Source organism: Erpetoichthys calabaricus, chromosome 9 (assembly GCF_900747795.2).
Source record: "Erpetoichthys calabaricus chromosome 9, fErpCal1.3, whole genome shotgun sequence".
Classification (NCBI taxonomy): domain Eukaryota; kingdom Metazoa; phylum Chordata; class Cladistia; order Polypteriformes; family Polypteridae; genus Erpetoichthys; species Erpetoichthys calabaricus.
The window spans coordinates 94,528,560-94,551,703 of record NC_041402.2 but is presented as its reverse complement, the minus strand read 5'-3'; the positions used below and the strand labels follow the sequence as shown (position 1 = coordinate 94,551,703).

At 38.8% G+C, this 23,144-nt stretch overlaps 1 protein-coding gene across 1 annotated transcript in view; it reads right to left on the bottom strand.

Annotated features, from left to right (window-relative positions):
- Positions 1-4,981: 4,981 nt before the first annotated feature.
- LOC114657583 (transient receptor potential cation channel subfamily V member 6-like) overlaps positions 4,982-23,144 on the bottom strand; it is an 83,263-nt gene continuing 65,100 nt past the window's right edge. Inside the window, exons 10-16 of the mRNA XM_028809467.2 lie at positions 17,442-17,528; positions 17,226-17,302; positions 16,892-17,057; positions 10,398-10,464; positions 10,005-10,273; positions 5,164-5,270; positions 4,982-5,060 (exon numbers count right to left, since the gene is read on the bottom strand). Coding sequence (XP_028665300.1) covers positions 5,030-5,060; positions 5,164-5,270; positions 10,005-10,273; positions 10,398-10,464; positions 16,892-17,057; positions 17,226-17,302; positions 17,442-17,528 — 804 coding nt within the window. The 3' untranslated portion in view covers positions 4,982-5,029. The remainder of the gene's footprint in view (positions 5,061-5,163; positions 5,271-10,004; positions 10,274-10,397; positions 10,465-16,891; positions 17,058-17,225; positions 17,303-17,441; positions 17,529-23,144) is intronic.

Below are 23,144 nucleotides of genomic sequence, written 5' to 3'. Positions count from 1 at the left end.
CTGGATGGGCTGACGTGTCTCTAATTCCGGTGTTCAAACAAGAGTAATACAGGAATTAAAGATGAGCAAGCGAGACACAATATCAGGTAAACACTCAAGTCAGTTATTGAAGTATGTCAAAAGATGGGCACTCATTTATCTGAGGGAAGGCTGGAATGTAATTAGGAAAGGGGAACCTAGTGATCATGTTGCTGAAACTAAGAGCAACCCAGAGCATATGAAGCTGGAAAAAACTTCATTTGGGCTTAAAGAAAGTCAGTGTAAAATAAAAGAGCTCTTGTGCTTTTCTTACGGTTAGGCTGGGTACATGGTGTCCTAATGCACAAAGCTGCAGGAAAACTAAAACATCCACTCTATGTTTGGGTTAGCAGGGTGGGTCCTTGTAGTCAAATCCTGTGTCAAAATCCACCAATGCTTCAGTGTTCATCAATTTTGGAGCCACTGACCCTAACCCTTAGCCTACCCCTAACCCTAATTTTATTAATTCTTTTTTTGACTGAGCAAACAAATGAACATTTCTTCAGTGCTTTTGAAGTTCAAACTACAAATACTTTCTGTGGAAGGTAAGCTTATTGCCTCTAGGTATTTAGAATTTACTACCCCTATACTGAAGTTAAAAATCACACTCTTCCACAAACAGCAGCTAATATTTTATATTATTCAGTCCCTTGTGCCCCAAATCATGGGTTTTCCATGGCCACAAAAGAATACAAAAGAAGTACACCCCTACATAAACACAAAGTATTTGCATTATCCCATCCCATATATTATAGAAAATGTACGGGAAGCTTTTGTTCACTCCACCAATAGTCCTCTGGAATAGGTTTTACTTTTTGTTGAGAAAGAAGATGGCGGTTTATGTCTGTCTGTGCATTGATTATCGAAAACTAAACAAAATAACCATAAAAATAAACTATCCTCTCCCAATCATCTCATTGCATTTTTCCAAGTTGGATCTTAGATGTGCCTATAACCTTATCTAAATCTGAGATGGGGATGACTGCATTTAGTATTCCTACAGGTCATTATAAATACAAAGTCATGCCATATTGATCAGCTAACACACCCATAGTATTTAGGTCATTGGTTTATGATACTTTCAGAGATGTAGGAAATAAGTGTTTTATTGTATATAGATTACATTTACATTTTTTGCATTGATTTCAATACAATTATTCATTGAAGAAAAGTGTTGCTTAGTTTGCAGCAAAATCTATTTGTGAAACTTGTGAAGTGCGAATTTCACAAAGGAAAGATTATGTTTTTAGGTATGAGATTTCCAGGATGGGACTGACTATAGATGATTCAAAAGTAAAAGCCAGTCTTAACTAATCTCCTCCTAGAAATCTTAAACAAGCATAAACATTTGTTGGCTTTGCCAATTACTATCAAAGATTTAATAAAAACGTTAGTAGTATTATTTCACATTTTAACTAAACAAGATCAATAAAATATTTGTTTGGACTAAAGAGGCAATGAGCAAATAAAAAGCTTATTTATCTCAGCTCCAGTTCTTAGACATCCAGATTTGGAATTACTCTTTATAGTCGAGGTGGATGCCTCTAGTGTCAGGCTGTGTTATCCCAACATAGTCCAAATACCTGAGTTATACATCGATTTGCCTTTTATTGGAAAAAGTTAAGTTGATTGGAGCAGAACTAGGATATTAGTGTCACAATTAAGGTTGAAATTTGATGTCTTAAAGCCTTTTTTCCTGTTATGGATGTCATTTTTGTGTACCATTGTTAAGGTCGCGTCCCAAATTTCCAGCGGTATGGTTTCAATGTCAGCCTTTTGCACTGAGCCTTATCTAATCTGTGGATAAAAACCTCTTTACATTTTTGAATTCTCTTGTGATTATTTTTTGTGTCCTGCCTGGTTTTTGATGTCTTGCCTGATTATTGACTGTGATTTTTGCCTCTTGCCTGGGTTTTGGTTCCTTCATTTTATTTTTATTTGTTTTGCCTTTTGTGTGCAGCTCCCGGTTTAACTCAAGAAACCAGAGAAAAACTAAGAAACCAAGAAACCTTAGAAGAGTGGAGACATTATTTGGAAGGGGCTAAGTATACTTTTTCCATTTACAAAGACCTTATAAACCTGATGTGCCTAAGGTCTGCTAAAAGATTAAAAGTGGGTATTGTTTTTTAGGTACTTTATCTTCTTGATCTCTTATAGACTAGGTAGTAAGAATTGTAAAGCTGTTGCTCTGTCTCGATGATATGATCCCATCAACAATTCTGAAAAACCAGTGTCTATTATTCCAGAGAATAAAATCTTTAATTCTTTTATTCCAGAATTTGAGGATCTCAAGAATAAGAACAGAATCAGGCAAAACAATGGTAGTGCTCCTGCTTTTTTCCAACAGGAAGATTGTATATTCCATATAACTTCAGATCACAAGTACTTGATTTATGTCACCAAATGGTAATATTTAGGTATTCTGGTGTTATACACATGTTGAATAGAAAAACCCTACATTCTGGTGGAAATAAATACCTAGCTGTGTGTGAAAGTTGGTGTCATACCAAAACCCACTGTAGATTACCAGTTGGATTGCTTCCAACCTTAATAGTTTCCAATCAGTGGATAGACTTCTTTTCACGATTTTGAAAAGCCTTTTGTATGAGGTTCAATTGTATTGTGAATTTGACTTTGGGATATCACTCTGAAGCACATGAACAATCTGAGCGGATTAATCAGGACCTTGAAAAGTATCTAAGATGTACAGCCTATTCCATCCAAAGTAATTGGGCAGACTTCTCTGTCTATTGCCGAATTTATTCAAAATATTCTAGTTCACTCACCATTGAAGATGTCTCCCTTTGAATGTATTCATGGTTTACACCCAAGATTTTTCAAGCCCCCATGCTTTCTGAAAACCCTGCGTTTCCTGTTATGTTCGAAATCTTTATTCAAAGTGGTTATGTATCAGACAATGTGTCCAGTTTCATATTACTTGTCAAGTCCTGTTCACTTTAAAATCCATTCAATCTTTCATGTTTTCTGGTTGCAGCCGGTTTCTTGTAGCCTGTATTATTCCATCCCCCCCCCCACCCCCCTTCCACCAGCAGTGTATAACGGGTATTAAGACTATGAGGTCCTATCTATCCTGTGTTCTTGATGATGAGGTCCGGTGATTGAATATTCCATTGGAAGGGCTATGGACCCAAATTTCACTCTTGGGTTCGAAACAATGTCCTTCACACCTTTTGTCTCATTTCCACTCTCAGCTTCCTTCTAAGCTGAATGGATGCATCTGGAGATAGTGTTGTTGTTGGTGTTAATGTTATAATTTTGAACTTAATTTCTTTTGGTAGCAGTCTAGTGTGCCTTGAGTGCACAGCAGCTTGTTTAAGTTGCCTGGGTAACCTTTCCCATCAAGTTAGTTCTCTGTTGGTAATTGCAGCATTACATTTAAATAGCTTCCAACTTTTGTGTGTTTTTATCTAAGCTGTGGATAAAATAAACCCTTTGAAAAACTTTTCATGATTGCTTTTTGTTTTCTGAATTGAACTTCTGGGTTTCTGACTTTCATTTTGTTCTTCTGACCTCAATTTTCATCTTGCTCTTTGGCTTTGTTGTTACAGCACCAATTGATCTCCCAGTTTTGACCGTTTTTCTTTTTCACATCTCTCTCCTGGTTTACCCTTTAAAACCCTTGTTGATTTCCTAACACAGCAGTAATTAGATCAAGGATGACACCATTTTGTAACTGCCCGTTTACAATTCATCTACAACTTGTGCATATTTCAAGATAGCACACAGTTAAACTTTACTAGTTTAATTTCACTTGCTTCATATTCCACACAATAAAAACACAACATGCATAAATATAACATTACCTATTAAAATTTATTTTTGCTTTGTAAAGGACATTTTTCTATTTAAATGTGCCACAAATATGTATTTTGTACCTATGGTGGAACAAACTACACACAATTTTTCTTTATTTTTTCTTTTATCTTCCAAGTTATCTTTTATTTCCTCATGTTTATATGTAATTCTGTAACTCTCTCCTCTTTAATTGTTAAATCTGATGACAGCTTAAGGGCTCTAGTACATGTAATTACCTGCCAAGCCAGGCGTTGGCTTCATTCTCCGATCCTCTTTTCTCTTTCTCCCTCTCCATACCGGGTGGTTGACAACCTTACCATCAATGATGTCATCTCTGGTGTCCATCTCTTCTGCACAGTTTGTTCTAATTTTTGTTCTTGCTCTTTCATGACTTTATTTTTGTTTATCCCACATGCCTATCCAGTTACACGAGGACAATTTAGAAATAACCTAATGTGTGGCAGACCAGGCAAAAGGTTAGCCATGCTAATAGTTCTGTAAGACAACAGCTCTAAACATGGCACCACCATGGCACTCCAAAATTTAAAGCAGCTTTAATAAACAAAAAAAAGGTAGATTTGTAGATTATTCTCATATTATATAGGATGTGTCATTTTTTGTGCAACTTAAATGGTGGATTTTCATCTTCTGGGTTCAATCCAGTTTCGTTTAGTATATTCAGTGCTTATGCATTTCATAATGTAATTACTGAGATTCTGAACAAAATTTCAGAAGAGTTGCAGCTTTTTCAGATAAAAAATTACTACTGAGCAAAAACAGCGGTGGAAATATGGGTATGTGAAAGGATCAACTACATTTTTTACTGCAGTAGTAGATGGTATAAAATTAAAAAGAATTTATAAGAGGCAAGGTTTTATTTTTTTCATGAACTCTTCAAAGCCCAAGTAGCATGAAGTTTTATCTTGATACAGGTATCAATAATAAAACAGATACAGTACACTACTGGTTCAATGTATATTAGTCAACATATGAAGGAAAATGTTTTTCAGTTAAACAAATTTTCATGATATGGTCATAAAAACAGAGATGAGAAATTATTTTATTACTAAAGTAAATGTACGGTGTGAAGTGTATAAAGTCATGCAGTGTTCATCTTCAAAGATGTGTGCTGATTTACAGTCTGAGGCAAACGGGCATTGTGTATTGTAAAGCCTTACATTCAGCGTCTTTGGGCTTATGCAGTATTTTCTTGCTTTTCCTCTATCCTGAAGAAAAGGAAAAAAGAATTGCTGCAACCATCTCTTAAGAATGAATTATGAGTCATACTAAACAGATGGAGAAATGTAATATGTTTAACAGTTTTCTAACCTGAGAAACCACTTGTTTCCAAGCCCATAGTCCTGTCCCCATATCCCCAGCCTGGGCCACATGCATCGAGGAAGTCTTCGTTCCAGCATAATGGTTGTAGCCACGATCTGTAGAGAGTTATAGTAAACTTTAGACAAAAGTTTATTAATACTTTATTAAATATACATTAATTAATAAAATGACCAGTATATTAATTTATATTAAATAAAAGATGAAAATCTTTATATACTGTAAATAGAGTTTAATAAAAATGCCAGCATGTCAAATTGAGCCAATATGATCCAACTGCAGAGCCACAGCACCATAACATCTCTGTAGGTCTAGGCCAACAGTTGTAGGCCAGCAGTTTGAAGACGGAAGTGACGTAACCATTTCTAGGCAAACACAACATTCGAGCACAAAGCAAATTCAAAGGTGGCAGAAAGCAGCTTGGTATTGTTGTTATTATTATTATTATTATAAAAACGGTACAGTAGGCAAAACATTTTCAAAACAGATTGAAAAGTTAACGTAATGTTACATGTACAGTATGTTCCGTTTGTTGTTTGGCTAGCAGCTAATCATTAATGACTGTAGCACTAGTTACGGTGCTGTTCAGTTTGGCTTGTAAAAACTGGGGTGATTGACAGAACCCAGTACTTTAAGATGATATTTAACATATATTAAGATCTTTTAAGTTTATTTCAATTTATTATTAAATATTTTATTGTATAAACTGGATTAATCCATCCATTTCTTAACAAATGTTGATGTAGTTTTTATTTTGCTTTTAAATCTTTTTCTGTTTTTTCTGTTTTTATGAAACAATCCACATGTTCCTGTTTGGTTTAGATGTGAGGATTTTATTAAGATCTTTAATGAGAAGGCAATCTGGGGATAAGGTTGAACATTTCTACGCCACCTTATAATAATAATGTCTTCTTTTTCAGCCAGTGTCAAATGAGGTTGCTTTTGAGAAAACCGAGCAATTAAAATCTTTTCCCAAACTGAATATTAAGACTTTGGTACATTCGTTAAATGGTCTAAATATTCTACATGCCTGCATATTCTTACTACATTTGTTAAAGATCTTTTACCCTCTCTTTGGTAAACCACATTTAAAAATCTGTTGTTAAATCTTGGATATGTACCTAAACTTTTTACAATGGCTAATAACCTCCTTTTAAGAAAAAAAAACTATTGATCCCAATGAGCTATCAAATTAGACATCAATTTTCTAATCTTTCTTTTATCTCTAAAGTTTTGAGAACGCTGTAGGTAAATAATTATCTTTATTTTTGCAAAAAAAAAAAAAAAAGTTATGTCTTTGAAATTAAATCAATAAAATAAAAAAAAAATTCAGTCAGGTTTTAGATAAAACCATAGTACAGATAATGCTTTAGTCAAAGTATTCAATGATTTGAACTCCACTCCACTGACCATGCCTGCATTTTTAGGCTTTTAGTATTAGATCTAAGTGCTGCATTTGGTATGTTAGATCAGGATATATTCTTTTGATCCGACTGGAAAAATTTGTTGGTATAAGTTGCCAGGCACTCAGTGGATTTAGATCTTAAGTAACTTCTTATCAGTTTCTACATATAAATATTGAATATTCTGAGATAACCAGGGTAAAGTATGGAATCTCTCTGAGTGGGTCCAGTGCTTGGTCATTTACATTTTCCTTTATATATGTTGCAAGTATGATATTAGTTTCTGTTTCTGTATGGATGATTTTCAGCTCATCTACTACATGAAGCATCTTAGTTTTCTAAAATATAAGCTTGCCTAATAGACGTTAGATGAATGTTATCATTTTTAAGCAGATGCACTGGACTACATCAGTGACCTCCTCTATCACTCTGTTCCTGTTTACCCACTAAGGTCTTCTGATTCTGGCAATGTTGTTGTGCCCCATATTAACCTGTGCTCTATGGGGGACAATGTCTTCAACTCTATAGTGCCCTGACTTTAGAATTGTTATACTATGTTTTGTTATTAAGTTTAATGTCACTGTTCTCTGTGCCCACTGTTATGGACTCATTCATACAGGCCGACCAAGTATGGTACACAGGGGCACAGCATCAGCATTTATAATTTCAGAGCCAAGCACAGGACAAGAGAGCCAAAGACATCTGGAGAATTTAATAGTCAGCCTAGAGACAGACTAGTATATTTATGTCTTCTGTCAGCACACCATTCTCTTTCCTTGTTGGGAGAATGAGAACTGTATGTAGGCATTGTGCTATTCCTGTATTTTTGAAGGTGGGGTTTGAGTCCTTTCCTGTTCTTGTTTGGATCCGGAGCCAAGAGCCTGCACATGGTGCAACCAGTATATAAGAATGGACCTATGGCCAACACACTTTGAAGCTGCCGGGCGGAAGATTATATCTTCCGTCCGGTTAAAATCCTTTCAGCGTGGCAAACAAAAGATGGCAGACTGCGTAGGTCAAGATACCCACATGCTTGATATGTCTGTCATAAGCTTCCCGTTTGTAATACCGCATGAACCCGTCAATAAAGAGCTAAATTATCCTTTTTACTTCTCGTGTAATCTTGTAACCGTCTTATTGCATGCTGGAGGGGGATAATACCTTTTTATTTATAATATTTAAATTCAGGTTAATTAAAATGCCGCAATTGAAAATAACAAATTTCCAGAGAGCTAATGCCTCTTAAGGAAACAAGAATGACCTACCTAAGTTAATGAATCAGCAGACTCAATTTTTAATGATTTTAAAAATGTCGACATGTTAAATGGTTCCCAAACACAAGGTAAAGGTTAATAGTGTATTTTACAAAAATGCTCCATATTGTTTAGTTTGATTTATGACACAGCGTGATGGCAGAAACCCTCCAAACTTCACAATGATACAGAAACCCTCAAAACTTCACAGTGACATGTACCAAAACCTTCTGAAACCTTCCAAATGTTATCTTCCAAAGCTCTGTCCTGAAACAGTGGTGAATTCAGTTTCCAACAACATTACTTGCTGAGACCCGCTGAAACCTTCTGAAACTCATCTTCCAAAACTCTATCCTGAAACTGCGATGACGTTGTTTCCATCCTGAAAATGCAGGCCTAGATCTGCGGTGACATATGGTGGTGTGGCTCTGTAAGTGGTTGCTACTCAATTGAACTGTACATTTACAGGTCCTTCAACGAACATCAGAAAAGTGTGATTATGTATTCATCATTAAACAGAATGTCTGAAACTTTATTGTTAAAAGGAAGAATTAACAATTTATTTATTTCCAAGGAAAGGTAGAACTATTGTGGTCTATAAAGAGATGCAAGATATGCCCACAGTTCACTAGATGTTAGCTCACATCTAAGGCTGCCCCAGATGGGTCTCCCACAAGGTTGCCTGTGAATTGTAGCATGAACTCAAAGCTCTGTTGGCAGAACTCTCTGATGCCACTGGGGAACTCTTTTAAGAGGCAGACTATTTCTGTGAGGATCTGGCTGACCTGGAAGTGCTACAATGATACGTTCCTATAATGTTAGATACTCACTCAGAGAGTGCAGTGGAGTTGGTAAATGAGCACAGGCAAGGGATCGACTACTAGAGAGAAAAAGAAGTTCAGAAAAAAGGGAAGAATGCTGGAAAAAATAAGGAAAAAGCAGGACAGTGTTTGTTGGGGAGACAATGGATAGGAAGGACTTCACTGTAAATTTAGATGTACAGTATAAGATATGAAAGTTGTATTTCTCATGTTTGAACCTAAACCCATCTCTCTATGGTAACCTTCCTATGTGATTTTATGTGGATTTTATTTTATAAAATCATCTTGTCTTTATATATTGGTCTTGTCTAATGATGTAATTGATTTACCTATAATGATAAAAAAGCACAGCATTTGCTTAAAAGTCAACCCCAAAGATTTACTAACATAGTACCAATATTGCAGAGACAAATGTAATGATCCAGCTGCCATTTCTCTGCTATGTGACCAGACCACAAGAAGAGAATTCTCTCCTTCTAAATTTCGTTAGAGATTTTGTAATGAGCAGTACTGTGAAGTGAAGTGACTTTTTTGAGTTTTACTACAATGTTGTTTTAATGAACATGAACAATTAATAGGACAAAGTATCAATAAGTATATAAATCATAAAGGAAATCAAACAATGAGCTTGCTAACTTTTGTTGTGGCCTGTTGATAATCCAAACCATATATATCTCTATATTTTGCACCTATTACTCTCCTCACTTTTTCACACCACACTCATTGCAGCCAGGCTGGACATTATAGCCATGATGGTACATGTTTAGACTTATTTCCCACATAATTTAAGCAAGACAGAAGTCCCTTTGAATTAGGTTTAGCACTAACAGACAGAGAAACCACGTTGATTAGTGCAGATTAGAAGAGGTCCACAACTCCAATTGTTCAACAGGAGTTTTGTCAGATTCTGCCTGGCACTACATAAAGTTTTGTTTACTTTCCGAAATCATGTGACAATCACTATTAAGAGAACTAATCCAGGAGTTTTGGTACTTCAATGCTCATTTCTATTATCTAATCTTGACTTGCAAAAACTGCGGTGGGCTGGCACCCTGCCCGGGGTTTGTTTCCTGCCTTGCGCCCTGTGTTGGCTGGGATTGGCTCCAGCAGACCCCCGTGACCCCGTAGTTAGGATATAGCAGGTTGGATAATGGATGGATGGACTTGCATAGAGCACATTTTCAAAATGGAAATACAAAGCAAACAAAAAAATGGTGACACTAATGATGAGGTGGATAATTTATAAGTAAATAAATTATTGTTTTTTAATCTCTTAAATCACTTCTTTTTTGACATACAGTTTGAATATAAGGAATACTACAGAAGAATGATTTAAGGAGAACTCATTAAGTTACCTGTGCTCTCCACAAGTCATCCTTCTCCTTTCTCACCCTTGCGAATGTATTTCGTTGCATGGCACTGAGTAGACTCATGAGAAGAAGGAGGGCAAAAACAGTTAAGGCTGTATGAAGAACTTTTACAATGCTTGGTGTCCACACTGTAGTATTGATAGGTATGTTCAGTAATCCCAAGGACATTTTATACTCAAACAAGAATACTGTAGCAAAATCAGCAAAGTAGACATCTGCCGAAGGATTCTGAGTCATATAAGCCATCCAAAGTGCTAAAAGTGAAATAATAAAATGTAAAGAATATCAGTTTATGCTTGGCAGTAAAATGTAAATAAAATAAATACAATTAAAGTGCCAGATAACATTTACTTAATCTCCTTTGTATTTTTTACATACCTGTGCTGAAACCAATCAGGGTAAATACTAATAGCCAGAGGAACTTCAGGAGATCACTGAAAATGACCTGATAAAAACATAACAGCTAGTTATATCTAACAAATATGATGTTTACAGGGTTAACTATATCTTTAGTTCAATGTTTTATTTTATAGAAAGATAAGTTAACTATGAAACGTAATCAGTATCACAAATTTGTATGACATTACAAATAGCAAAAAAAGGAGGGCACCTTTTGTGGTATACATCAATTAATTCTGTCATTAACCTATTTTACCATAGCAAACTATATATCATTTAAACTAAATTTTTCTTTCACATTAAATTAAACATCATTTGCTGTGTGCTTGCTTTCAGCAACTCCCATGACATGATCAAACTGCTCAATATATTGTATTTAAAGAGTATCATCCCAGCAATTACAAGTTTCAGTAACTTTATTTCACAAAAATATTAATTCAGCCTGTCTCTGGCAGAAGAATAGACACAAATTCAAAATGTATATAGAATATAAACTGTAATTTTTTTTTCTTTTAGCGGTGTGGAAGGAAGTTTTAGGCAGGTTTTGCTGCCCACTAAGAAATAATTTCTCCATTTCCAAAAATATTGCTTGTATAAACTGCTATATTATAAATATGAGTCTTAGTGCTCAAAATTGACATGGTAATTGCAAATATAAACATGAGAGATGCGTTCTCTTCTTACACATTTCACAGAAAATGTAAACATGATAGATATACTATGTTACTTTTAAATAAGAGTGGTGTTTGTAATGACCCAGCAACAACAACAGCAACTATCTAATTGGTTAAAACAAAAGTCATAAAAATAGAATATTGACATGGACAAAACTCCCTGACATGGCAATAATCAAGCACTTGGACATTAATTTACTATACCTACTGCACACTAGTTATGCTCCTACATAAAAAGCCAAAGGGGCACAGCCCCAATAGATTATACAGTTGTGCAAAATGAGTAATAAGTTTCCCTCAGCAATACATCATATTATTGAAAGTTTCATAAAAACCCACAACCTTTTCTTAATATTTACTTTTCAATTTCTCATCATATGGTTAATGCAATTTCTTATCTAGAAAAAAATTGTTTTTGGCACTTTGAGAACATATTCTTATGCCTGTGGTTGCAAGCCTGTTTCCATCTTGTAATGTTGGCTTTACTGGCCCTGCAGTATTCTTGGTTTACTCTTAAGTGTATGTATGCATGTGAAAAGTAAACTTTCAAATTAATGAGGATGCCTGAAGGCTATGGCACCCTATTCTCTGCATAAATATTTTTTTTTAGTCATATATTTATACTTTTGGTTTGAACGTTTCCCAGTCAAGACAATGCAGAGCAAGCAAGTGAAGAGCTACAAAACGTCCAGTATAATTTGTATTATTAAAGATAGCCACAATCTTCTTCTTCTTCTTCTCTCGGCTGCTCCTGTTAGGGGTTGCCACAGTGGATCATCTTTTTCCATATCTTCCTGTTCTCTGCATCTTGCTCTGTCACACACATCACCTGCATGTCCTCTCTCACCACATCCATAAACCACCTCTTAGGCCTTCCTCTTTTCCTCTTACCTTGCAGTTCTATCCTTAACATCCTTCTCCCAATATACTTAGCATTTCTCCTCCGCACATGTCCAAACCAATGCAATCTCGCCTCCCAACCATCCAACTTGAGCTGACCTTCTAATGTAATCATTTCTAATCCTATCCATCCTCGTTACACCCAGTGCAAATCTTAGCATCTTTAACTCTGCTACCTCCAGCTCTGTCTCCTGCTTTCTGGTCAGTGCCACCGTCTCCAACCCATATAACATAGTTGGTCTCATTACCGCCCTGTAGACCTTCCCTTTCACTCTTGCTGATAACCATCTGTCACAAACTATTCCTGACACTCTTCTCCACCCATTCCACACTGCCTGCACTCTCTTTTTCACCTCTCGTCCACAATCCCCATTACTCTGTACTATTGATCCCAAGTATTTAAACTCATCCACCTTCGCCAACTCTAGTCCCTGCATCTGCATCTAGTCCATCACCATTGCAAATAAGAAAGGGCTCAGAGCCGATCCCTGATGTAATCCCACCTCCACGTTGAATGCATCAGTCACTCCTACTGCAGACCTCACCATTGTCACACTTCCCTCATACATATCCTGTACAACTCTTACGTACTTCTCTGCAACTCCCGACTTCCTCATACAATACCACAACTCCTCTTGAGGAACCTTGTCATATGCTTTCTCCAGGTCCACAAAGACGCAATGTAACTCCTTCTGGCCTTCTCTATACTTCTCCATCAACATCCTCAGAGCAAAAACTGAATCTGTGATGGTCTTTCTTGGCATGAAACCATACTGCTGCTCATTAATCATCACCTCCCTTCTTAACCTAGCTTCCACTACTCTTTCCCATAACATCACGCTGTGGCTCATCAATTTTATCCCCCAGTAGTTACTACAGTTCGGCACATCCCCCTTATTCTTAAATACTGGCACCAGTACACTTCTTCTCCATTCCTCAGGCATCCTCTCACTTTCCAAGATTCCATTAAGAAATCTGGTTAAAAACTCGACTGCCATCTCTCAGAACAGTGTCAGTTCAGGAGAGGGGGGAGGGAGAGTGTGAACGTGACTGAGAGAATAATGCTGAAAAAAAAAAGCTAAATTTTACAAGTACCATAAATTTACACCCTATCTGACGCTGTTAGTTTTCAAATAACATTGCATTAGTGTGATGATGTTTTCTAATTGGTACTATTCAGGTCATAAAATGATTTCGTCAAAATGTCACATATATTTGTCTCTTTCTTTTTTTCCCCAGTGCTGCGTTGGCATCATGGACCAGAAGGCGTGAGCCTATTCAGTGAGAACAGGAACGCACAGGTGGCCGGTTGCTGCATTCTACAACATGCTTGACCTGGCGGCGATGAACGCACATGTACTGTACAAGGGATACATAGGGTCCACTGAGAGAAGAAGAGTGTTCTTGGCTCACCTTGCAGAGGAGCTTCGTCGTCGCTTCTTACAAGAAAAGGAGACAGAAAAAGAAAAGAGGATGCAATATTGACAAACTTTTGTTCCAAGATCGCCGCTTCCCCCAGGAAAGCAAACTCAGTGTCAGGTGCCCCTTCAATGTAATAAGAACCACAACATAGAGAGAGGTGTGTACATTGCAACAGGTACACATGTTGTAAATCTAGGAAGGACAGTCCTTGGGTGTGTGGGAACTGTTAACATTTGAATTTGATGATTGTATACAGTGCAGAACTGACCTCTCTGTACTATTCTTTCTTCTGCATTTCTTGGAGTACAAAAGAAACACCACCATGCACCAAAATGTGGAGACTGGGCAAGATCGGGAAAAAAAAAAACAAAACGTGGTCACTGATTACAACCGCATGAAGGTATGCAAATGAATATGAATAATATGAATAATGTTGCATCAGTGCCACAATGTTTTCTGAAATGTACTATACAAGTCATAAAATGAATTATTCCAAATATCATATATATCTATGTCTCTGTTTTTTTGTCAGTGTGGCTTTGACATCATGGACCATAAGGTGCATACTAATTCAGCATGAACAGGAACACTCAATTAAACTGAATAAAAAAAATCCAGTGAGAATGAGATACCAAGAAGGCAGATTCACCAGTGTTTGTGTGTCAGCTTTTATCCCTCCAGATCAGAGAATTTCTAGTTCCATTGTCTCAAAACACCACTCATATCCACAGTTATTCCCAATTTCAAATAAAAACTAACAGCGTTAGATCTGGGGTGGTGTTGGAGGGGTTGTATCGTGATCGTGACTGAGAGAATAAAAGTGAAAAAAAACCTGCTAACCTTTATAAGTACCATACATTTATACCGGCTGTTACAGATTCAAATCAAATGTATGTATTTATTATATAACTATCTGTGTAAGCCCATGGTGTAAAAAGCATGGGGTCCTAGAAACTATTGAAATCATCGGAAAAAAAATTGTAGAGATATCAGGTAATTGAAAGGAACTACTCTGGGCATCTCTCTCCTAGGAGGTTTTGTTTCGCCAATGTGCTCGCATCGTTCCTGCTTTAGCAGCTAAGTGACTGTGTTTCTTCGGAGGTTTTGTTTTGCCGATGTGCTCACCTCACTTGTGTATTAGCGGCAGGAGGAAAAGTATAAGGGATACCATTTTCCCGATGTGCTCACCACATTTCTGTAATAGCGGATAAGCCAGTGACTCTCTCTTTGGATGTTTTGTTTTATCGATGTGCTGGCCTCACTTGCGTATCCTTGGAGGTGGAGCCCTTAGTCCGACTTCACCTCTCACTTCCAGGCCGGACAGACACACCTTCAAACATGTTTATATATAAGATAGTAATAAAAATAGCAGCTCACTACTCAAAAAGGTAACTGTTGAACCCGAGAATTGAATCAGCAACCTCTTGATTATGAGTCAGCAACTCTTACCACTGCACCACCCAAGCAGTCATGTCATTGAGTTACCCTAAGTGAACTTCTTTTTCTTCGGTTATGTTCTTGAATAAAAGAGCACTTGTTTTTTATACTTGTACCTTTTGTGAAATTGTTTATTTGATATTTGGACGTCAGTCTTCACACATTATACACTCCATGTCTACATTTTGTCAATTATTAGTAAAACATGAAAAAGTTTCTGTTTTAGCGATGTGTTTACATAGATTGTTGTAGACACGGAACACACATGAAATGCATGTATTCCAAATGACAATATATTATTTACCCTCTACAACAGGCACTTCACTCCAAGATAAATACTGAGAATCTTCTTTGTGAATTGAACTGCGGCAGTGGACGGGGGGTTTGCAGAGCAGGCTGCTTTCTGCTTGTGCTGACTGACACATTTACAACACAAAACACGCTGATGGAGAGGTGCGAAGGGATTTAAGGTGGGCCGGGATTAGGAGTTTTTTTGTAAGCTTCGGTAATTCTAGTGTTAATGTTTAAATCTATACTCTATACTTTATCAGATGATGATGCCAGTGGGGATTTCAAAAATATGAAACAGACCAGGTGCCTTCTTCCAATTGCCTGATTTATTTTTCTAAGTAAACCTCTACGTCTCACTAGTCAGATATAATTTGTTACATTATATCATTTTAAAGTTAAAAGGTTTCCACATGTAAAGAATCACCATCTTTCTTTTCAACAAACAAACTTAATCAGATAGTTTATTGTTATATTCTTCTTGGACTGATTGGTGTGTTGACTGGGATTGCGTCATTTACTGCATGGAAACTGATTTGTGTTACTGGTGTCCTTATTCAGACATTGGTTTTAGTATTTGATGTTGAGATATTTTTTAGCACTGTGTGTATACTTTTGGTGTAACAGGCTATGTTCATAGATCTGCATTGTTTATAATACTTTTAATGGGATTATTTAGGTAAAACTTTATAATCAATGTTTTGGGTAGTCAAGAAGTACAGAGTCTCTCCCTCTCTGCCTCACAAGAGGTTTACTGGTTGTGTAAGTGTGATTCAGTTCAGTGTAATATTTTCTTGGTATGACTGAATAATCAAATATTCGTGTGTAAATTTTGTGTTACACCATTAGAATTTCCATGCCTAGACATATATATAAATTAATGCTTTGCAGCATTGATTGAAAATGCACCAGTTAAATAACTATTTTTGTACAATGACAAGGTCATGTATAATTATATTATCAACTAAATGCTTTTGAAAAGAACTATCATTCACATTAGTGCCACCACAAATCTAGTATGTTGATTTTGACATGGCTACAAATTAATGGCAGTATTTTTGACTGACCAATTCAAATTTACAGAAATCCTAGGAAATGATAAGAGTCTATGCTACCCTTTTCCGTATTAAGCATGTGAAAAAAGCACATTAACATTGCACATTTAACCCATCAAGGCTTTTTTCTGCAATGAGCATTACTGGAAAGTAAATAATAATTCACCTTAAAATGAATGCAACATGCCTTGACCCCAAAAATACTCATAAATACTCAATACTCAAAATACATATCTATGAACTTATGGTCCCTATTAATTTTACATTCCATTTAAGGAACTACAGTATAAATTGACAAGATTATCCACCACAAAATACCTTCTTAACTAACTTGTGGATAGTTGGTAAGTAAATCTTTGCTTATTTTGGTAGATGAAAATGACTGACCCAAAGTAAAATGCACTGTAAAGCACTTCTGTGTGTAGGGGTATATGTGTGTGACTGAAAGAGTTGGGAAAGGCAGTATTTTACCTTTAAATATAATGTAATAATTTAGTTTGTAATTGATTCAATTTTTGTTATTATTAGGAAATATTTTCCATAAAATAAAGAATAATTGGGTTACTAATGGTATGGTTTCCTGTTTAAATTAACAAAATAAAGAAGCAATGTTTTTGTGAAACCTAGATAAATCAACTATAAGTTACAATCAATAAACAGAAATTGCAGTAAGCAAAACATGAATTCTAATGCCTACCTTTTGAAGCACAATGACAGATGGTCCTAATATCTCAAACCCACGTGCAAAGTAAAGGTTGTTACCCCAACACAGGACAAGTGCAAGTGCCATGACTTCTGTCTCCCCTTTGGAACTTGTCAGCCGCAGTATAAGCAATACTAACACCAAAACCGCATAGCTAATGCTGGGAGAGAATATGAAGTCAGTATCAGTATGGGAAACACTATAGTCCACCCATTCATTCTCCTATCTCTGATCTTCCCATGATATTAACATGCAATGCCTGGAACACTGGACAGCTTTTGATTACTATTCATGGTTGTCTAGCATGAGTGAACTAAAAGATACTTACATGGTTGCATGAAAAGGACCACCCAGGACATTGTACCCAAAATACCGAGTAACTCCAACTTTCAAAATACTTGGAACCTAATGAAGAAGTTAAAGAAGAAAAATGGGGGTAAGAATGATAATGCATTATTGGATTAGACTGATTTCAGATTTTCACCAGAAAATGGGAATTCAATGGAGGTCCTAGAAGTTGAGAAAGACGAAAAGAAAGACTCACCTCTAGCAGCAGGATAACAATAGCACCAAATACACTAATGACCTCTCCTCCAAGCCTGAGGTAGTCATTATGGGTGATATAACTTTCCTAGAAAGAAAGAAAGAAAGAAAGAAAGAAAGAAAGAAAGAAAGAAAGAAAGAAAGAAAGAAAGAAAGAAAGAAAGAAAGAAAGAAAGAAAGAAAGAAAGAAAGATTAAGGTTGAATATTTAGTAACAGAATATATTCAATGTATGCATTTATCCATCTATTTACTACATTTCATTAAAACTCAGCATCCTAGTAATTTTCCTGGAAATCCAACACAAAATACCAACTTGACCACGCTGTGGATATCTAATAAGTAAATCCTTGTTTTCTTTGGTAGAACAAAATGACTGACCCAAAGTAACATACAAATTATCAAAGTAACTTGTTTGAATTCACTTCTGATAACAGTGGACTCAAGTTAGGAATTCATACTAAACACATTTGCTTTTATCCACACACTAAAATGCATGAAAACTAAGAGTGGACAAAATACCAGTTGATCTATTACACAGAATCAAATTCTTCTTCCGGTACTGATTTCATAAAAACATTTTACCCAAATGTTAAAAATGGGTGAAAAACCTGTGAACACAATTACATGTATAGCTCAAAGTGTGTAAATCTGTACATGGTAAAGGAATTTATAAATGTAATTTTCTGTCTGTGTACAAGTGTCCTAAAATTAATATCTTTGTGTATGACCTTGTTTTTAAGCTGTGTATAATAAGTGAGCCTACCCCGTTAAGCATGTTACCCAGTTGATGCAAGCTGATGCAAACAGAAAGACAGAATAGGAAAAAGCTGAGTACTAGCAGTACTGGCAGTGTGAGTGAGAGAGCAAAAACCTGTAAATATATCCTTTCACGGAAGGCAATACCTGCTATCAAATCTGCTTCAGTAGCAGGCTCACCACCTATGGGAGGGGCCAAGGAGGTCGGGTGCAGTGTGAGTTGGGTGGTGGCCGAAGGCGGGGACCTTGGCGGTCCGATCCTCGGCTACAGAAGCTGGCTCTTGGGACGTGGAATGTCACCTCTCTGAAGGGGAAGGAGCCTAAGCTTCTGTGTGAGGTTGAGAGGTTCAGGCTAGATATAGTCGGGCTCACCTCAACGCACAGCTTGGACTCTGGAACCAATCTCTTTGAGAGGGGCTGGACTCTCTACCACTCTGGAGTTGCCCCCGGTGAGAGGCGCTGAGCGGGTGTGGGTATACTTATTGCCCCCCGACTTGGAGCCTGTACATTGGGGTTTACCCTGGTAGACGAGAGGGGGACGGGTCCTAACTGTTGTTTGTGCGTATGCACCGAACGGCAGTTCAGAGTACCCACCCTTTCTGGAGTCCCTAGGGGGTGTGCTAGAGGGCATACCTTCTGGGGACTCCCTCGTACTGCTGGGGGACTTCAATGCTCACGTGGGCAATGACAGTGAGACCTGGAAGGGCGTGATTGGGAGGAATGGCCCCCCCGATCAGAACCCGAGTGGTGTTTTGTTATTGGACTTCTGTGCTCGTCACGGATTGTCCATAACGAACACCATGTTCAAGCATAGGGGTGTTCATATGTGCACTTGGCACCAGGACACCCTAGGCCTCAGTTCGATGATCGACTTTGTGGTCGTGTCGTCGGACTTGCGGCCACATGTCTTGGACACTCAGGTAAAGAGAGGGGCGGAGCTATCAACTGATCACCACCTGGTGATGAGTTGGCTTCGATGGTGGGGGAGGATGCCGGTCAGGCCTGGTAGGCCCAAACGTGTTGTGAGGGTCTGCTGGGAACGTCTGGCAGAGCCCCCTATCAGAAGTAGCTTCAACTCCCACCTCCGGCAGAACTTCGACCACATCCCGAGGGAGGTGGGGGACATTGAGTCCGAATGGGCCATGTTCCGTGCCTCTATTGTTGAGGCGGCTGACCGGAGCTGTGGCCGTAAGGTGGTCGGTGCCTGTCGTGGCGGCAATCCCCGAACCCGTTGATGGACACCGGCGGTGAGGGATGCCGTCAAGCTGAAGAAGGAGTCCTACCGGTCCCTTTTGTCCTGTGGAACTCTGGAGGCAGCTGATAGGTACCGGCAGGCCAAGCGGAATGCAGCTTCGGTGGTTGCTGAGGCAAAAACTCGGGCATGGGAGGAGTTTGGGGAGGCCATGGAGAATGATTTTCGGACGGCTTCGAGGAGATTCTGGTCCACCGTCCGGCGTCTCAGAAGGGGGAAGCAGTGCAGTGTCAACACTGTATATGGTAGTGATGGTGCGCTGCTGATCTCGACTTGGGACGTTGTGGGTCGGTGGGGGGAGTACTTCGAAGACCTCCTCAATCCCAATAACATGCCTTCCAATGAGGAAGCAGAGCCTGGGGACTCGGAGGTGGGCTTCCCCATCTCTGGGACTGAGGTCACCGAGGTGGTCAAAAAACTCCTTGGTGGCAGGGCCCTGGGGGTGGATGAGATACGCCCAGAGTTCCTCAAGTCTCTGGATGTTGTAGGGCTGTCTTGGTTGACACGTCTCTACAACATCGCATGGACATCAGGGACAGTGCCTCTGGATTGGCAGACCGGGGTGGTGGTCCCCCTCTTTAAGAAGGGGGACCGGAGGGTGTGTTCCAACTACAGAGGGATCACACTCCTCAGCCTTCCTGGAAAAGTCTATTCGGGGGTTCTGGAGAGGAGGGTCCGTCGGATAGTCGAACCTCGGATTCAGGAGGAACAGTGTGGTTTTCGTCCTGGTCGCGGAACAGTGGACCAGCTCTACACCCTTAGCAGAGTCCTGGAGGGTGCATGGGAGTTCGCCCAACCAGTCTACATGTGTTTTGTGGACTTGGAAAAGGCGTTCGACCGTGTTCCTCGGGGGATCCTGTTGGGGGTGCTCCGGGAGTATGGAGTATCGGACCCCCTGATAAGGGCGGTTCGGTCCCTGTACAACCGGTGTCAGAGCTTGGTCCGCATTGCCGGCAGTAAGTCGAACCCGTTTCCAGTGAGAGTTGGACTCCGCCAGGGCTGCCCTTTGTCACCGATTCTGTTCATAACTTTTATGGACAGAATTTCTAGGCACAGCCAGGGTGTTGAGGGGGTCCGGTTTGGTGGACTCAGGATTGGGTCACTGCTTTTTGCAGATGATGTTGTCCTGTTTGCTTCATCAGGCCGTGATCTTCAGCTCTCTCTGGATCAGTTCGCAGCTGAGTGTGAAGCGGCTGGGATGGGAATCAGCACCTCCAAATCCGAGACCACGGTCCTCAGCCGGAGAAGGGTGGAGTGCCCTCTCAGGGTTGGGAGCGAGATCCTGCCTCAAGTGGAGGAGTTCAAGTATCTCGGGGTCTTGTTCACGAGTGAGGGAAGAATGGAGTGTGAGATCGACAGGCGGATCGGTACGGCGTCCGCAGTGATGCGGGCTCTGCATCGGTCTGTCGTGGTAAAAAAGGAGCTGAGCCATAAGGCAAAGCTCTCAATTTACCGGTCGATCTATGTTCCTACCCTCACCTATGGTCATGAGCTATGGGTAGTGACCGAAAGAACGAGATCGCGAATACAAGCGGATGAAATGAGTTTCCTCCGCAGGGTGTCTGGGCTCTCCCTTAAAGATAGGGTGAGAAGCTCAGTCATCCGGGAGGGGCTCAGAGTAGAGCCGCTGCTCCTCCGCATCGAGAGGAGTCAGATGAGGTGGCTCGGCATCTGATCAGGATGCCTCCTGGACGCCTCCCTGGTGAGGTGTTCCGGGCACGTCCAACCGGGAGGAGGCCCCCGGGGAAGACCCAGGACACGCTGGAGGGACTATGTCTCCCGGCTGGCCTGGGAACGCCTCAGGATTCTCCCGGAAGAGCTAGAAGAAGTGGCCGGGGAGAGGGAAGTCTGGGCATCTCTGCTCAAGCTGCTGCCCCCGCGACCCGACCTCGGATAAGCGGAAGAGAATGGATGGATGGATGGATAGCAGAGAGTTTTAACCAATATTTTGACAATTAATCATTAGTACATTTGTTATTTGTTAAAAATATGTTTTTGTCTGAAAAGTATACACAAATACATTAAACCTGTATCTACCTAAACCACCAGAATGTTCAATTATACTGTGAAATGGGTTTTTTGCCATACCACCAACTGATTATGAAAGCAGTTACTTATAATGCTTAATTTACCTGTGTATAAAAATGTTTGACTTGTTTTAAATGTTTTATATTGAAAATTATATCAAGTTCTCTTTCTTTGGGGTTTCAGAGACACTAACTGTAAAGCAAAATTAAATGCAACAGATTGTTATATGTTTTGATTCTGTTACTGGTGTTGAGTGTTGGGGCATTTCACTATCCCTTCCAAAAATCTGTACACATATGAAAACTGGCTGTTATGCACAGATATGTAATTGTTTATATACATATACACAAGTCTTTGCAAAAACTGACACCTCTCCTTTTCTCTCCCCCTCACAATCACATACCAACAGCCAGAGGCCACAACGTTGCCACATTGTTGCTTTTAACAGTCAAGTTCTTGGTAGCATCTGATGGTTCATATGAAAATCATGGCTTTCTCGCACTCTTTTTGTCAGCCCCACCATACCAATCCACAAGGAAACCTAGTTTTAGCTTGTAGAACATAGGTATGGGGCAAGAGTATAAACATGGAGGACAGAAGCTTCTGAATCATTTCTTTTTCTCTTATACCAGTGCATGTATCTCTGCTGTTCTTTGATGTTGAAAAATTAATGCTAGAATGATATTTACTGCTAGAATGCTTTTATTGCTGGAAATATGCCTCATTGACAGTGAGGAGGATATATACAGTATGCAACTGATAATATTGTGGTAACGTAGTATTCTAATCTGATGACAGTGATTTTCCTGAGGATGATCCTTCTAAAGTATCCCAAATTCAACGAGTACCAGTCACTAACCTAAATACAGGAGACACACTCACTTCCAAAAATGAGAAAAAGGGAGACTTAACTCTGAAAATGCAATCATATTAGTTTCAGGCCCCACCAAACACAAACATAAAATCAGCTGTACATCTTACCAGTACTAAACATGATTCTCTAGATGACAAACCTAAAGGTGAGGTAAGTTTATGGTGAAAATTGTAAAGATATATGTAAATGTGATCATAAAAAAGCCTACAAAAAGTCAGGGTTACTGATTCTGCCAAGAGTGTACCAGTCTAAATGTGAAGAAACAACAAGGCTTAAGAATGCTGATTCTTGTATGGTAACATTCTCAGACACAATGTTTTTCGAAACATCTCACATCCTTTCCCTTTTCATATGCTTTGATAACAAAGAGTTTAGAGTATGTAGGGAAAAAGACAAGATAGCAGCCATAAAGGATGTTTGGGATAGACAAGTTCAGCAACTGCCCTTGTTGTTCATCCCACATCCCTCTGTTATCTTTCAAAGGAGAATGTTCTTTCCAATAGATGGATTTTTTATATTTATATGGAAAAAGCTCCAAGTGGTGCACTTGAAAAGAACCAGGTTATTTATGAAGGTTGTCTTGGATATGTCCACTGGATTATGTGCAAATAATGAAGTCAGAGGCCATTTTTGTACATACTATATGGGGGAACGTTGGAAACACTAAGAAATAATAAGTCACAGCCTCCAAAAGAGCTTGTTGCAATAAAAATAGGAAATCTTCCATATTGCATTTATATCCTGCTGTCCACAGAAAAACAAAGATGTTCTCCTGATAAACACAAATCACAA